General features: G+C 32.2%; 1 protein-coding gene across 2 annotated transcripts; it reads left to right on the top strand.

The window, feature by feature from the left end:
• The first annotated feature begins 1527 nt into the window (after positions 1-1527).
• LOC123712927 (dyslexia-associated protein KIAA0319-like protein) lies at positions 1528-19191 on the top strand. 2 transcript variants are annotated; one of them, XR_006754140.1, is made up of 15 exons: positions 1528-1994; positions 2186-2413; positions 2756-3255; positions 3642-3762; positions 4351-4580; positions 6652-6874; positions 8184-8341; positions 9048-9188; positions 10430-10670; positions 11081-11271; positions 12811-13101; positions 15263-15470; positions 16293-16457; positions 16759-16979; positions 18863-19191. XR_006754140.1 is itself a non-coding variant. In XM_045666313.1 (14 exons), the coding sequence occupies exons 1-14, from the start codon at positions 1841-1843 to the stop codon at positions 16908-16910; spliced, it is 3003 nt and encodes a 1000-aa protein (XP_045522269.1). In that variant the 5' UTR covers positions 1528-1840; the 3' UTR covers positions 16911-19191. The 2 variants fall into 2 exon arrangements, 1 of the variants encoding a protein (XP_045522269.1); XM_045666313.1 differs by having other exon boundaries at positions 16759-19191.
• The last annotated feature ends 6 nt before the right edge of the window (positions 19192-19197 follow it).

Raw genomic sequence — 19197 nt, 5'->3', positions numbered from 1 at the left:
TGTTCAAAACATAAAATTTGTTTAATTATGACACGGCGATTATGTTTGCAAGCCGATATAATTTCACATTCAATGAATCTTGGTTTTACGTACTGAGATATTGACCGTAGTTGTACGTATTTAGATTATAATGCTGAAAAATGACATTGTCGTGTCTTTTTACATGAAGTGATGCTATCTTAGACTGTAACTCGTCTGTTCGGGCTCCAAATGAAACTAAATATTTGTTTTATATTAAAAAAAAATAAGCTACAATTACAGATTACTTAAATGCGGTAACTCTTTACATATATAGACCGCGCAAGGTTGGATGGCTGTGGGGTTAGGGGAGAGGGAATGGTCTGTACGCTAGCCAAATGCATCTTGCTTTCATCCATAGAACATAATATCTCAATGCGTTCATGATCTATTCGCTAGCTTTTCGTGAAGGAAACCTGAGGGAACATGTATAGATTTACAATGAAATAAAAATAACAATTTGTTGGGCTCGCGGCCTTTTGGGCAGGCTATCTTGAGTCGGGGGCCCGTGGCATTTTGCCAGCGCTGTCCCCCTATTGTTACGCCACTAATCTAAGTAAACTCGAAGCATGTGCGGTTCACAGATGATTTCTTTAATGTGACAGCAAGATCATCCGCATTGAGGTAGTACTGCAATGAAGTAAGAAAAACCGAGAAGTTAAATACTTAATAAAAATAGCAGTAAGACGAGGAGATAACACACCACCCTGTGGGACTCCAGTACTGTCCTCGGACCACCGTGTGATGGATTCATCATCACAATGCATTGATCCAAATACATAGCTAGAGTCAGTCCTTTTATTGACTGGTCAGCAAGAGAAGCAATTTTGATCATCATTGATGGCACGCAATAGCCCCAATAGCAGTTCGTAGTTACTTGTTATGCTTAATTAAAATAAAAATTGAAATGAAATAGTTAGGAGTGAACAAATCATGCTCTCTTGATGAACGTGAATAAATTTGTTTTTCTAATGCATTACAATCTAACCTTACTATAAAAAATATTTACAGAGTTGTTTGTCGATACATCTAATGCATTGCAAATTGTCATTGGTCAAACCACCAAGTTGAACTTGGGAGTATTGATAGCTTGGACTATTGTGAATTTTCGGTAGAAGTTTTCAACTTCGCGGTGCACAACATCACTCAGGATTGCCAATTAAGAGATCTTCTCTCCGTATTTAGGGTTGTTAATAAATAAGACGTGATTATGATAGAGAAATTAATTGACGTAATTTTAACCCCTGATATGCTTTTTCTGATTACCGTAAAAATATAAAATATTCACTTATATTTATATCACTATATTTCATATGTTATGCTATATTTACTAAAATATTCATAAGAATTGTTTCACATAAAATTAGTTTTTTTAGAAAAAGCATTTATAATGATTTTAGACGATTGCTTTATATTATCCTGTCCCTATACCACAGGTATATCCTATATCAAGTGTGTATAATGGCGTGCGTGTCGGATTCAACTTTTTTATCTGGTAACACTGCCGAAAAGTTGCGGTAAAATTGTGTACAGAAAATACATAATAATATTTTTAATTCGAGTAGCTCAATAATCAAAATAAAAGGCTACATGTTTGAATTTTAATTAAATTTTCATTTAATATCGATGGTTTAATGTTGATATCAGTATTGTAAATATTATATAAATCTTTATCGTTTCGCCCACTCTCGTATATATTTCATATCTCTAACCCTTTGCTTCCTGTGTGATAAATTAAAACTGAATATTTATCTGTTCATTTAATTAAAATACAGTTATGAATTAAACAAACTAAGTGAAATCTTATTGGAAAACTGACAAGATGTCCGAGAGGAAACTTGTCTTTGTCGTTATCCTTTTAGTGCAGTTACAAATTTGCTTATCATTGTACACGAAACCATGGACTGAAAAATATGAAAGTAATAATAAATGTCCCAAGTTATACCCTAAAAATTTCGACAACTACATGCCAGCAGGTTTGTATTCTAGTTACTAAAAAATCATAACTTCCATTTATATTGACAATAAAACATATGTTTCATTTATCTTAAAGATTTTTAGTCTTGACTACTATTTAACTCTTATATATATACTATGTGATTCTGAAATGACAAATTTCTGAATTTAGACTGATTTTCAAACATATATAAATTGGTACTCTTTATAGGCAACTTAACAGCTGGTAATTATACAGAGAAAACTGACTTAAAGGGGCTAAAACAATGTGTGATGTCCTGTTGCCTTGCCAACGATTGCAATATTGTGTTCATAGTAGATTCACGGTGCTATCATATAGAGTGTGTAACAGATGAACTGTGCCTTCCATTGCCGAGAAGTGGCCGAAATTGGAATAGACATGTGTCTATGATACTTGTAAAACCTGTGCTTCCCAGTGGTAAGTAAATGTACTTTCAACTATAATTTTAATAATACTAGACTGTTGTTTAACAATCTATTGTATTTTCTTCTTTTTTCACACTTCCATATTTAGTATAACATAAGAAGCTCTGGATAAACAATTATGAATAAATTTATATGTATTGTAAGTACGTACTTAGCTTCTTATAAAAAGATATTTACAGGATTGTGTAATTTTTATCTTAGTATTAATTAAATTAAATTCTGTTTAAGTATCTTATAGTTAATTGAATTTTTAAATGAATAAGTATGTTAATTGAGTTAGTATAATTATAATTTTTTACATTTCAACAAATGAGTATATACATTTATGTTATAGAAAATTGGTCGGAGATCCTTGGCCAATCAAGCTTTCGCGAAGAGCAAAATTTTGGAGAAGAAGAACTTGTTTATGGATATCCAAACCGACACAGTGAAGTTGCTGACGATGAAGAGTCTAATTACCTAGCACATTTCATAAATAACTTGCCTAATATTGATGATGAGGATTCTGGCTATGAAAAGTATGATAACAGTGATAATGATATGATGTTGGCTTCTAAGTTTCTTGAGCAAGTGGTATGTGTGATGGGTACTAATAATTGTCCCTTTAATGCAGAATGTATTCCATTAGGACATAACATGCATAAGGGAATATGCAAATGTATATTGGGTACAGAAATGAATGAACAGGGTGCCTGTGTGCCAATAAGACGTCCATTCTCAAAGGGTCCTACTGATCTTAATGATTCTATTAAAAAAGAAGACATGGAAACAAAAAGTGATATTAAAGAAAATAAACCAGTGCAAAATTTAACAGTATCCATACTTTCGCAAACAGTAAGTGTTCCTATACGATTTTACGTCAAGTTTTAATCATGTATTGAGTCATGATTGAATGAGTTGAATTTTGGCATTCAAAAATATCTTTAAAATTATTTATATATATATAGGTTGTAACTATATTATTCTGCTAATAAAGGACATAATTAGTGTTGTGTGTCATAGATAAATAAGGCACATTTGGAAGAGAAAGTTTGTACTAAATAATGACTTTGAATTTCTCTTTTTATTACTATTTTAATATAACATTCTACAAATTATATTCTACACAAAGAGCTTCAATTATGATTATATTATTATAAAATTCAAAGTTGGAGAATTTGTAACAACTTTTGAATATGTAGTAGTATATTGTTAATTTTATAACAAGTATGTTTCTCCAGGTGCAGTTACCAGAAAATGAAGTAACCCTATCTGCATATACAATACCAGATGAAAAGTCCACAATGAGCCACTATAACCATGTTTGGACGCTTGTTGGGCAACCTAAAGATACATTTACAGGTAATCTGTAATAAGTGTATAGTTTTCTTTGCATTCCTTTATTTTTTCTTTCCTCTTTCATGTAGTTACTGTTTTTGGAATTTTATAAAAAAAAATTGAGATATGAGATAACACACAACAGTATAGTGATCACCTTTAAAATAAACGGTATTTATTTTTAATACCTACTGTTAAATGACTGTTTAAAACACGAATTTTATAAAAGTGTCTACAAAATATCAACATTTATAATCAATTTCGGGAGTTACAAAGTTTATTTTGTCTGTCATATTTTCTTGTCTTGTTCTTTTTGTATGTACTCTACTCTGTATGTTTCCACTTTCATATTCATTCAACATCCTCGTCACCAACGTCATACTTCTAGAGTCTATGGGGAAAGAGAACCTTCGTGGGATTATAGGACGGATCAGTGCTACATTTTTTGTTATGATCGCAACACTGTTACCTTTTATATTACCATATTGTCATATTATAATTCTTAAACAATTAACTTTACCGTATTTGTTAATTAATTAAATAAAGCGTAGGGAATCATAATTATATTAAATCGAATAATCCTTTTTCGTTTTGATACAATTTTTTTTTCAGGCAACATGATACAAAATGGAGCATCGGTGACCCTAACAGACCTCACTGAAGGTCAATACAGATTTAAAGTGACAGTGAATGGAACTAACTCATATGGAGAGGGTTATGCAAACGTTACAGTGTTGCCACCAAAGAGAATTAATAAAGCCCCAGTAGTCGTTATAACACCGCAATCGCAAACTGTAAAATTACCCAACTCAGGCGCAGTTTTGGATGGCAGTGAGAGCAAGGTATGCAGTACTTATATTATATAGAGATTCAGAAGGTTGTAGAGGGTAATCTAAAGAGTGTACCAAGTCTTGAAAGCCCGGCAACGCACTTGCGAACCTTCTAGCAATGTGAGTGTCCATGGGGGCGGATCACTTAACATCAGGTGAGCCTTCTGTGCCATGTACGATTTTGAAGATTCTTTTAGCAATAGAAACCTGCGTTATTTGTGAGTCATAGACTATAGAAGCGTTACTTACGAACGCTGATGATATAAAAAAAGCTAGCAATAACAGGTGTCTAACTTTTGTTTCATATAAAAACAAGTCCATCACTGCGTCTGTATTAAGAAGGATAGGAATGTTAAGGTATATATTTTTCAAGGTTCACGGGTCATGGATGCTGGGGTGGGTTGCTAATATTATATCAAGTTAATCTTCTATATATTTATAAAATTAAATGTTAAAAAAGCTATTTATGTTATTCCTATTTATTTACAATTTGGACAGTTTCAAAGCTTCAAAAAATGAATTAAAAACTAATTTAATTATGGTTTTAGTTAGAAAGGAGCAATTAGCGATAAAATTAGCTCCGGTCATGCTTTGCCCCCATTGTTAGCTGTTCACAATGAAATCGCAATAACAGACGAAATATTTTATTAATTCCTAAGGTTAAAGTCTTCAACCACACATACTTTTATAATATTAATATAGATACATATGACTTAGTCCACGGAAACAGTTTTTCGAAAGATTCATAATGAAAGTTATGTAATATATTTTTATTTTAGCTATGTAGTGATTTAAAAACAAGAAATGTTGCTTATTAAATTCATGTTTCGTTTTTTATTTAATATTGACAATTCTAGATAAATTATGTCGATATTGTATTGTCATTTATTAAAATAACTTTTACACATTTAAATAAATAACTTTTTCGACACATTGAAGTTATGTTAAAAATTATGTAAAATAATTATAAGTTTATAATACATAACTTCAATCCGTTGAAAAAGTATGTCGATATTTGCTATCATTATCACGCTTAACTATTTCCGACCTAAATATATTTGAATGCAAATTTTCCACGCTATCGTAAACATAGCTTTGATAAGATATAATGGTACCCTTATAGCGTTTAGAGTGATACTTTTTTTTTCATAGAATAAAAAAGAGTGCATCTTAACACGAATGTCTATAATAATTATGGCTAATAAGTAATATTACGATGACTTAATTTGAGAACTGGCAGTAAATGTAAAATTCGAAGCATTTAATGTATATTTCTTTTTTATTGACGTTCATAAGTGTACATTGTGTTACCTATATAAATAAATTATTTTTGACTAAATTTTCTACAATACTAGTGAATAGATTAAACTAAAGTTATGTTCTTTAGTGTTCTTCAATGTTTTATCGCACGCGCACTACTAGGTTTTACTCAAAAGGTTTATTTCTCTTTAGGCATCTTGTTTCTGTTGTATCAAGAAGTTGGGTTGCCTCAGCATTCACCCCGTTTAAGTGAGCTGAGGCAAACCGTTTCACAGTATTTAGGACTGTATCTACATTACATCCCTTAGACCGAGACGCACACATCGAGCAGCAATTTAATAGCTCGATAATTGCAAGTATTTTTATTAAAATCCAGATGTAACACGTTTCTACAATTATATTAAGATTATTAATTAATTTCCTGAGTATGATTTCCGCGGAAGTTAAATTCTGTCTGTCTGGTAATAGGAAACTGTTCATCATAGTAATGGTTAAGTAGAAGTCTAAAGCCAACGCGAAACCTCAATTAATGTTTTATGAGTCGTCTGTCCTTATTTATCGATTTTATACACCCTCATGATGTTTTAAATGACTGACTACATTTATTGGATGGAATAAATTTAACTTGCTAGTGCCTAATACATTTTTTTATAGATTTGTATTGCGTGTCTCTCGCAGACCACATTTGATAGAACATGGTTTTCTTCAGCTTTGTGCGCAATTAATAGCGAAACTAAATGCTGTGAGGAAACCAACTTATGCCTAGCTGCCGAAGATTGTATCGCGAGAATACTTTAATTGAATTTAACTTATAATACTTTAGGATGACGACCAAATAATTTCATGGCACTGGGAATTGACGGCTGGACCGTTGGGCTACCAACCAAGATTGGAAGATGGAGCTACGCTTGTGTTAAAAGACCTCAAACAACCAGGAAATTATACGTTTAAATTGACAGTTGAGGACTCGGACCATGTGAAAAACTTCACTTCGGCTAATATTACGGTTTTAAATCATATCGATTATCCACCAGAGGCAAATGCAGGTGAGCTGTTTTCTATGGAAAATTTACAATACATCCGTGTTGTTACCAGCGATGCTAACTCCTACAGAATGTTCTAGAACCTGAAACTTCAAAAATATCGATTAAAAATCTAAAGTTTTTTGTTGTACTTGAGATGTAATTTCAAATATGCATAAAATATATTGAAGTCATATAAAATTTCGATCTTGCAGTGTTATCAATATTTTTAATATATATTTTAGTTATAGTCACGCTTTGTGTTTAGATTTCGTTAAGTTGGTTGACTGGGTTCTAGGCTTCAATTAAATTGTATAGAATGTTTTTTAAGAAAAAAAAACTTGTACCCCCTACATAAATGTACCTCCTATAATCTCCAATTAACATCTTAATTCCCCCTAAATTTTGGAATAAACCCCCAAGTTGGCATCGCTGGTAAAAACTGGTTATCATTAATTGTGAGCGGTACACAGATCAAAAGGAGTACATATTTTAAAAATGACAAAATATGATAATATACATATACAGGTTTTACAGACTATGTTCATATAGCTCATCGTTAAATCAAAGAGTTCCTATATTTAGACGTTAAGCTATAATTTATTAAGATATCACTAGTTCAAGCCAATTTTCTATTTGACTGAACGACTAGTATCCATGCCCATGTAATAAAGAAAAACATTTAGTTTTTGACGTATGCAAATATGCCATTAATATGACAGAATTAATTTATTATTTTCTAAATTCAGTTCAATGAAGGAAGAACATTGAGATTATATTTTTATTGAAAATGCACTACCTCCTCTGAAATTCTATTAAAATGCGTCATAATTCGATTTTGTTATCAACAATTATTTTATCTGCAGATTTTATTGAGTTTCAAGTATGAAACGCCGAAATATAATTGTTAGGTTAACCTAATCAAATTGTAAAGCGAAAATATAAATCTTTGTGACATCTGTCAAACTTCGTATACAACATACTTCCAAATGACAAGTGACATTTATATACAAACTCTGAAATGTCTATTATCTCTCCTCAAATAAGGTTGAAAAATACTGTTAATAATCAATTCCAGTTCCAGAATCAATCATTTCTTTTCCGCTTCGGAAAATCGCAATAAATCACCGTTAACCTTTCTTATATATTTGGGAAAACGGATGTCCGGTTGTAAGACGTATAAAACATTTATCTGCTTAATATTTTTTTATACAAAGAATATATTTGCAAAATTACATAGTTACATAACTTTTTAAAAAAAATTCTCCTAAGAAATATTACCACATAAAAGTCTACTGAAGCCAAGTATCACACAAATAAAACATTCTTTCAGGCCAGGACGTTATACTCTACCTTCCAAATAACAATTTGACACTAAACGGTAGCCTGTCTACGGATGACCATGAGATCACTTCTTGGGAATGGACAAAATCAGCGGAAGATGCTAATAAAGCTGTCGATATGCAGAACACCCATTCACCATATTTACAGGTACGATTATAATGATTAACGCGAGCAACCGGCAGCCATGTTGACTTATTTCTATTGTTAGATTAGAATTATAATTAATGCAATACAAAATCAAATTACATACATCAAAAAGATTCTATAATGAGGTAATGACATCATACAATATCAAAGAAAGTGATATCAATGGTGGACCATACAGATTAAATGTCAATTCCATGTAATTTATGTCACCAAGGAGTTTCCATTACTTTTTGCTAGGATGCACGCAATGTATAGACGCCTAATCTGTGACAACGCAAGCTATATACACGCGGCCGTTGACATTGACAGTTTATTCATGAGATGAAATGTCAATATATTAATTGAAATAAGTGTATTCTGAACAAAGTATTCCGAAACCTCGTAGTATGCTATATGCAACTTCGTGTGACCTGTGTGTCAAGATCCAAAACCTTTTATCACGTACAGGAGGAAATAATAAATACAAAAACCCTAATTATGCAGTATTTGCATAAACTTATATGGAGTCTTTTGAAGCCCTCTGGCAATGTGGTTGTTATGGGCAGCGGTATCAGTTAACGTCAGATGAGCCTATTGCCCGTTTGCCTCCTGTAAAAAAACTTTTTCTAAATGAATAAATATTATGATTTATATCGTGTAATTTCTCAAATCTCATCTGGTGATACTTTCACCCGACAAAAGACAATGTTGTTTGACAATTTTTCAGCTATCAAATCTATCAGAGGGTGTATATACATTTGTGTTAAAAGTAACAGACTCCTCCAGTCAGTCTTCGACCGCGGAAGTGCACGTATTCGTTAAGCCTCCAACCAATACGCCTCCGGTTGCAAATGCTGGCGAAGATGTTGTAAGTATAATAAAGTAAATAAGATTCAAAAAAGGGATTTGCTTGTAACTATGCTATAAGTTGTTGCTATAAATGTACATTTTAAATTGTTTACTAGTATTCGAACCACGTAAAAAACCCAGATGAAAGTAGGTACAAATAACAATTTGATTGAAACTGAACTAATCATAAAAACATTTAAGAATGCATGTTAATATTATTATCATATTTCTGTCCTTTGAATTCTTCTAACTTTCCTGCATGTTGGTTTAGGCTCGAAACAAGAATATACCAAAATATATCTATACATTTAAAAAATCTTTAAAGACTATAAATAACTAGACTATAGATAAAATCTGACAGTACATAATAAGCAAGAAATGCAATTAGCTGTATATAAAGATATTCAATCCTAAGTTATATAATTACCGAACGCAGTAATAAATTCTAAAATTATCTATGTAACTAGCAAAACCGATCTCGTTGTAGTGGAAAGTCTACTAAGTTGGACTATACATATATTTTTGTTATCATAAAAGTTTAATTTTACTTAGTTTTTAATCACTTTCTTTCAGATTATTACACTTACATTCATAATCTAATCGATATACAGATTACTTTATAACGTATATTAAAATTTTCGACATTAGTAAATTTAAAAATACTCTACAGGTGTTTAAAATTCCTGATTTAAAGTACGTAATGATTTTTTTTATCAGTTCAGGATTTTTTAGCTTGATAAATTGTTAAAAATAAAAAATAAAACTTTCTTCTATAATATTAGAGAAGTGATTTATTGGTAGACCTTCAGAGTAAGAAATTACCTTTACACGATATTTGACGTAGTTTTGTTTTGTGGAAGTAAAATTTCATGCTTTGGCGTTCCGACCCGGGATAGCTCAATAAACAATTGCCCATGGGTAAATCATTGTTTTTGTAGATATTGATACCTTCTATAATACAACATTTTTGACACGTTGATAGGTTTTTTCGTGGCTATTTTTTGCACACCTTGAGTTATATTATTGCATTTTAGTTTGGGATCCCAATTTTTATTAAAAATGTAAGGTGATATGACTAGAGAAGATTCTCTTTCTAATGGTGAAAGAATTGTTGAAATCGGTCCAGTATTTTGACATTTACATACATACAAAAACAAATGTTTTTGAATTTATAAAATTAGTATAGATAGGTCCACCCATCCATAGAGTAAACGTGTTGCTAAATAGGTCCATAACTAAATCGAGCCTAAACTATTTCAGTTCATATCGCTTCCTCAAACCTGGGTGAGACTAAATGGTACTGGGTCACACGACGACCGAAAACTCGTTGCGTACACATGGCGTTGCCTGTCTGGTCCCACTAACTCTAACATTATCGCGTTTAACGAAAGCATTGCGAATGCAACGCAACTCACGAAAGGGCTATACGTATTTTCGCTGACCGTATTGGATGATAATGGCAACACTGCTACAGATAACGTTACTGTTACTGTCACACAGAGTAAGTATTTTCGATTTTACTCCTGTACATATACGAATGTTGCCATTATTCAATATTGTTTACATCAATTGTAAATAAATAACTTTTTTTCTATAACAAGTATAAATTAAATTAATCAGGACTACCGTTAACAAAAAATAATACAATAATGTATTTTTGACATTTTAAAGTCCTAAACAGTCTAATACAGAACCTGTTATTTCATTTATGCGATGGAAAGCAAGTCATAATTTTAAATTTCTGTTACTTATGTCAAATGATACTTTTGACATTCAACACCTTTTGTCTTAAAATTATGTAATTAATTATAAGTTTTTAATAGTAATACATAGCTTCAATCCGTTTAAAAAGTGTTTTGTATTTTCTTAAAATCGTATATGACATTAATAAATAAAATATTAATATTCCAGACAAAAACAGCCCACCAAAGGCGGACGCGGGCGGTGACCAGGTTCTGAACTTGCCCTTGCCAGTGTTAATACTTAACGGCTCGAAATCTTCTGATGACTTCCGCATAGTGTCTTGGAAGTGGACCAGGCTTAGCTCGGGACTAGCAGCGGGAACAGTCATACTTGATTCTGATAGAGAGTCTGTTTTGATGGTAAGTCCATAGAATATTGGTGCGTTAGAACTTTTGTTTTTTTTTGAGATGGTAAAAAGAAAGGAAAATTATTTTGCAGAAAAATTAAACAATGATAATTCATACATGTCGCAGCCAATTAGCTTAGGAAGCCGTTTAATTAACGGCCTGGCCTTTTAACTAAACAGCCCCGTTTAACTAACGGCCTCAAAGATATTCAGCCGTAGCGTTTGTAACAACATTTAATAAACTGGCTTCTGCTTAGGCCAATCGTACGATAGTGACCATGTCGCAGAAAAAAATTATCTGACAAAATAAATATTTATTTAAAAGTTAAATTGCTTGAATCAGTCATAACTAAATTCCCATTATTATTTTCACTACATTCTTTCGTTGCATTTGTTGTTTTTTATTAAACACTATCAAAGTTGGGATTTGCCGTCGCCATATTGACAGTTTGAACAGTCCATAAGCTAAGTATGTCATTGATCCATGTCATTTGTTTGGCCGTTTGATCAACTGGCTGAAAATCTTTCAGGCCGATAATTAATCGGCGCTGTTTAGTTAAGCGGCTAGGCTGTTTATTGAACTGCTTATTAAGGCCCTATACCAGCACGAATTGCTGTGTCAGTGTCTCGGAGTGGACTGCGGTGCGCAGTGGAGAGCTGGAGCGCAATAACAATTAGTTATCTAAAACATTAAATTAATGTCATTTTATTTAAAAAAAAATCTGAAATGGATTTAATCGCAAGCCATACTTGGCTACAATGTATCGTGTAAATTTCAAAATCATGTTCTATATACATTTTCATCATAAAATGAATTCGAAGTGTTTTTTTTCTATCGAGCGATGTTATTGAAATCGTGTATCGATTTTTCAAAATGGATACATAAACTACTCAACTCCACCATATATTTTTTTCCATTCACAAAAATGAAAATAAACAATGAACTTTTTTGGAGTATGTGTGTGTGCGACCGTATTGACCCTTAAGCTAGTTGGCTGCGACATAGATATTTGACATCTATTAATTGGTGATGATATTGGAAAAAAGGCTTAATTATTTATTATATGGTATAACTTATATAGAGCAGTGTTGGCCTAGTGGCTTAAGCGTGCGACTCTCATCCCTGAGGTCGTAGGTTCGATCCCCGGCTGTGCACCAATGGATTTTCTTTCTATGTGCGCATTTAACATTAGCTCGAACGGTGAAGGAAAACATCGTGAGGAAACCGGCTTGCCTTAGACCCAAAAAGTCGACGGCGTGCGTCAGGCACAGAAGGCTGATCACCTACTTGCCTATTAGATTAACAAATGATCATGAAACAGATACAGAAATCTGAGGCCCAGACCTAAAAAGGTTGTAGCGCCATTGATTTATTTATAACTTATACCTTTAAAATTGGTCGAATAACTGAGTTTTGTCAATCCAATAGTTTCTCATTAAAACCGTAAAATTAAATTCCCTATTCGTAAGAAACCAACCAACAAAATTGTGTACCTAAATAATAGTACCTAATTTAAATATACCGTTGTCCTGAAATTAACTCCCATTTCAGCTCACTAACATAGAAGCCGGCAGATATGTCTTCGAATTGACAGTGACGGATGACCAAGGCGAGTCAAGTCGGGACACGGTGAGTGTTCAAGTCAAACCGGACCCTCTCGAGATGAAACTTCTAGAAATGATAGTTCACACACCGATATCAACATTCACGAAGAACCAGTTGGATTCTCTTCTGCAAAAGATGATGCTCCTCCTCAAAGATGATGTAAAGGTCAACGTCACGGAGATAAGGGGAGAAGTCGATTCGGGGAATACGCTGATTATTTTCTTCTTATCGGAAAAGGTAATTGATATTTTATTTTGATCACTTAGGTAACATTATAGTTGAACGTAAAAATATTAATTGTTATACATTCTACGTACTATATGAGTCTAAATTTATTTTAACTGGCAAGTTCAGCTACTCATTAATCATCCAAAAAACAAAACAATTTTTTTTAAAGATATACAGTAAAACCCGCTTAAGACGATTTCTCAGGGACCCTACAAAAAACGCGTCTTAAGCGAGAAAGCGTATTATACGGGATATGGAAAATAAAACGTGCTACATACGTTATGTATTAGGATCTAATTTTGGTATATATAGGTATTAAATTATACATTTATAAATTACATTAAATACGTTTTGTAATTATAATTACATTATTTAAAATCAATCACTTATTTTGGTTTGACAGAAATATTTTGATGTATTAGCAATTAAAAGATTTTCAACTTAATTCAACTTTTGCAGTGCATCTTCATTTTGATCCAAAGTAGCTACTTAGTGTCTTAAATCATCAACAGCTGATAATGGCTGGGCGTTTGACAAAAACGCAGTTGACTCATCTTCGTCTTCATCATTATCACTTAGGGCCTCGTTTTGTGTCTTATTCACTTTCTCAATAAGATCTTCAATTGATTGAATTTCGTACGGTACAACATTGTCATCAATGTAAGAATATCCAGAAAAACCTGCAGAATCTGGTTCAGATTCACGTAAGGGAGCGGTGCCTTTCTGGGGGCTCGAGTTAGAGCGCTCGGTTAGACCTCTCGGCTCGGGCTGGGGTGTATTAAACGGGATGATGAATCGTATTAAGCGTTAAGATATGTATGAAAATAAATCACAACTTTCAGAAACTGACGTAAAGTGGCGTATTATGCGAGAAATCGTATTAAACGAGTTCTGCTGTATTCAATAAATTATTTATGTTCAACAATAGGTAACAAGAGGCATCTTTCTGAAATTTGCTGTAGATTTTAAAGAGTTGTTAAGAGAAATAGGTAGTGCTTTATCATCCCTCAGTCGGAGAATTAGCTAGAAAATATATATTTAAAAATCATCCAAGAATTTTCTGCAAAATATTTGTTGGACGAAGTGGTGTTTCGCATTCCAACTTTTTTTTACATGTATCTTACTAAGACATCATGGAACATTACGATCTAGCCTTACTTAAGACTAATAAGTAATTAAAGTCTAACCTAATTTTGTAAGGGATTTTTATCATAAGGAAGTGTCCAATAAAACTACTTACTATTAAAAGGAATCGAAGGAAGGAAGGAAGGAAAGGAAAGGAACAATCTGTTCTTGTGCTCTATTTTTTTATTCAGTGTTTAGCACTTAATACTACATTCCAACTTAAAGTTATTATAATAAAAATTAAATTAATTAAATCAGACTTTTATTATCTGCTCAAGTATATAAATGACTAGCGTAAAGCTTACATAATCTTTGAAACCATTGCTGTAATTTTTATAAGAATATTAAAATATTTTGTTGTGTTTTTATTTTATTTTTTCCGTATTGTGACATTTTGACTGTTAAGCATATTTTAAATACTGCCCTGATGAACGTATACGCGAGAAAACGTTCTTTGATATTTTAGGTTTAGTAAAAACTTTTTTGATTTTGTAGATTATAACTTTAGTTAAAGCAATGCAAAAAGTTAGTGACCGATTTTATTTATTCATAAAAACTCTTGTACTTGGTTTCAGAAGTCTTGTGTCTGTTTTCCTATTCACGTTGTTCTTTGTAGTTTTTTAAACTTTATGGGCAATAATTTGTGACTAGCTTATGAAACTTCTTTATCGGCGTAGGAAAAAAAAATTACCGTCACATTTTTCGGTAACGCACCATCTTTTTCTTGTCCCTACCACGGTTGATTCGATGCCATTAATATATAATATCAATAACAATTAATGAAATTCTGTTATAATCTTTGTAGTAATAAGGTTAAACTGAAATAAATGTATTATTTGTATTCATGTCTATGATAATACATTTTATTAAATTTTATCTAATTTAACTTTATTGAACTAATTTATGTAAAGTTGCATATAGTACGACCATATTTTTCGAAAAATAAGGTCATAAAGAAGTTTCACTAAATTGTGTACACTAATACACGCACACATTATTTTTTTTTTATGAATAGTGTACTACAATGTATATTACTTCTTGCCAGGGCGAGGCAATAGACGGTATTCGTGCCTTAGCTTTATCACGCCCAGCTGCAATATCAAGCGGTGCGGCGCGTATACGTCCCGTACGCTGTCTTAGTACGTGCTCGGGACGCGGAGTGTGCGACCAGTCGACGCGCACATGCCGATGTGACGCTTTTTGGATGCAGAGTTTGTTTGCACAGCTGCAGGCGGATGCTATGCCTGACTGTGGTAAGTTTTTTATTGTTTTAAGACTAGCCTTTAAATGGCAGATTTCGCTTAAATTTGTTTATGATATTGTATTGTCTTTTGTTAACATAGCTCTTACACATTTAATGAAAACAGTTTTTTACTGGATTGAAGCTATGTATTACTATAAACTTATAATTATTTTACATAATTTTAAACTTCTTCCGACGTTTCGCGTGTCTAAGATTATGTAAAATAATTTTAAGTTTATAATAATACATAGCTTCAATCCAGTAAAAAAGTGTTTCTTTTTATTGTTTAGGCTATGTTTATCAATTGTATATATTACTTAAGAAAAAAAAGAATGTTCTTAAAATTTTCCCATCTCTAAAGAGAGACCAAACTTATCGAATTATAGTAGTAAGCGATAATTTTTAATGTGGCCGTCATTTGATAAAGGAATAATGTTACCTAATATAACTAACCCAAAACTCGGCAATCTCAAGGATAATATTTATTTTTCATGTATCTTTTTTTAGGTTAGTTCTGTCTTAATAACTATATGTAATATGTATTTTTACACTTCTTGCTTACAATATCTAATTTAATACTTTTGTCTCTCACATTGCCACGAAGAGATCGCTCGATAGAGCTAAGTCCGCCATTTGCCCTCCTTTTCATTTATTTATGTTCAAATTTTATATTGAAAGAAGTGTTAATAAATAATAGGAAATATCTCAGAAAACTAGTATTTCAATTCACTTTTTTTAATATTATATTTGACTTTTTGTTCAGCTGGTTTGGTTGGGAACTTTTGTTATTATAAACGAACTGGAAATTAAGTGAGTTTATCCTAATCTACAGATTGGTCCGTGGTGTACGCGAGCGTTGGGGGCGTTGGTGTGTTATGCGCGTTGTGCGGCGCGGGTTGGGCGTGTACGCGCGTCGCACGTAAACTGTGCGCGCCTCGCAAACCTAGACAACGTACATACCGACCCCTACCCCACGCCGACCACGAACAAAAGCCACGTGAGTTTTATTTTATTTACATACAGATTGGTTTAAAGTGCGAAACTTTTGATAATTAAAATAAGTTCGAAACGATGGATATTGATGGTATTTATTTGTATGCCTTAAAGGATTTCATTCCGGTGTTTCAAGTCACTCAATGTCTGTTTTTCTATACGCTCTACGCTAATTGTGACTGATAAATAAAGATTCATGGAACTTACAGGAACCATTGCAGTGTGATTAGAATTTACTAGATATCGAATAAATTCGTTTTTTAATATAACAATTAAGTCTCATTACTATTTATTTAACTTTTTAGTTGCTAACGACATGTCCGAATCGGACACAGATTCCGACGTGTTGTACGAGACAAAAAATAAAATGACGTCATTCACACGCGCCATTAATGGCGACGCGCAATCCAACGGATGGAAGAACAGTGTCAAAGTGGCGCGTCGCATTAAAACGTAGCTCCGTCGCTTTGTGGCCTCGTTCCACGTTTATTCCCTACATATGCACAGACCACGTGACACCTGTCAGGTAAGCTCGCTGTCACTACGTGGATAGTTGTCAAATGGTTAATGTCAAAAGGCTAAAATCAAATTGTTAAATGAAATTACACTTACGATAATCTATTTAGTGGTTGCTAGACAAGGAAAAAAGTATTATTAAGTATATAAAAAAAAATTTAAACGTGTCTACTATGCTTGTAATAGCTAAATTGAAAAATAAATCAAGGCGTCCAAGCTTCTTTATAAGACAGCCTAGACAAGTATATTTTACTTACGGTAGTGATGATGATAACATGTGTTTTTGTATTAAATTGGTCACCTAAACAAACGTGAGTTTACTCTTACGTAGATTTTCTTTGCAACAGCGTGCAAAGAAAATCATGCGTATCGAAAATTGCTATGGTCTAAAGCCTAGGTCTTCAAAATTGCAAATAGTTTTTTCAATAAAATAAATCAGTGTTGCCAGTATTAACGAGGAAAAAATATTTTTGAGAAGTGTGATTTTAAATGTGTTGTATGATATAATTAAATCTGCTTTAGAGTCGCAAATAAGTGTCATGTCAATAAAAAATATAACATAATAAATAGGTTAAGATGGTTAAGGTTATATATTACTATATAAGTTACCTTTTAATGGGACTTCAGGCAAAAAATAAAAACTTGTTAAAATTTATGACGTTAGCGCGTCAAAGTGACAGCTGTAAATTTTTTGGCGCGAAACAGTCCACATAAACTTATATAGGAATGTTTAGTTATTAATTAATGTATTTTTAATATTAATTTTTATTTTATGCTAATTTAAGAATAGAAAGAAATATAATGTTCAAAACGGAATGGAAGCTCATGTTTAAAACTTGCAATTGTACAACGGCTTTATCTTTGTCTATAGAATATCAAATTAGATATGTTAAAAACTTATTGTATGGCGTAAAGAAAACTAGGGTAGCGTTTGAATTGTAGTTTTACAAAGATAAATTGTGATTATTTTTCATCCTTTAAAATATTTCCTTACAGTACAGATAACAGTTAACTATGGTATCTGTGGAAACGCACATTAGGTCTACAATAAGTTTGAGAGTGTATAGTGAACGTTTTGACGAAATTGCACTTGCATTGTGGTACATTGCATTTGTGGTACTTACAGATTCTTGATTAATATTTAGAATAATGCTTTTATGGCAATTTAAACAGATTTAATACAATATCATAATATAACTTCACCTTTTGCATTTTTAACAAGTCGTTAGCGAGTCCACATTAACAGACATACAATACATTGCTTTTATTTTTGGGCATTGTTAGCCTACTGGCTTCAAAGCAACTCTCATCTCTGTAGTAGTATGTTGTAAACTTTCTTTGTGCGCATCTAATATAGTTAGGTGAAGGATAATATCGTGAGGCATGCCTCAAATCAAAAAAACAAAAGAATGTGTGAGACAGAGCTAACATCTACTTGTCTATGAAATAAAAATAACCAAGCAAACGGATGCAATCTGCGGCACAGACCCATATAGGGTAGTCCTACTGGATTATTATTATTAATTTTATTCTTAACAAAAACATTCTTTTATTATCGGTTAATCAGCCTAGTATTGAAATAAAGTGTATTTTTAGTAGTTGTCATACAAGTGTTATAAACAAAATCGGTAAATACTTTGAACTTGAGTTGTGATTGTTCAAGTTAAACAATGAAATTAAAATTGTGTCATTAGATGTATTTATTTTACTTAAGGCTAATTCTGTAGCTCTTTTTATTAAGTTTAATAATTATTAATAAACTAATGCAGCAACTACAATAATGTTTATATTCCATGAATGTTGCTCATATTTGACAAGTACATATACCCCATTTTAGTATAAGTAAACTTGTCCTTGAGAATTACTTAATTTAAATAATAATTCCCTCAACAGGCCTCACAGTAAGATTTTGAGTCAAGACTTGGCGCTGTAACTAGCTTATGTCAAAAATATTTAGGCATTTGACATATGGAATTGCGGTCAAAGTTCGCGCTGAGTTTTGTTTGTTTGTTTAAATGTTAAATATAATTAATTACTTCCTCTTTTAAGTAGTGTAAAAACGATTCAAGGTCTGCTTTTATCAGTCATTAAAATTATCGTTTCTGCATGAATATATATCTAGTCGTTTTATTAAGTTTTTGCTTTTTACTGAATATTGATAATGTATTATTTAATTAAATTTACATCATTATATTGTCAAGCACCAAAATTAAATATGTAAATTGAAT

This window comes from Pieris brassicae, chromosome 8, assembly GCF_905147105.1.
Source record: "Pieris brassicae chromosome 8, ilPieBrab1.1, whole genome shotgun sequence".
Taxonomy (NCBI): Eukaryota; Metazoa; Arthropoda; class Insecta; order Lepidoptera; family Pieridae; genus Pieris; species Pieris brassicae.
Note: the sequence above shows the minus strand (reverse complement) of the source record. Positions and strands in the feature narration are given on the sequence as shown.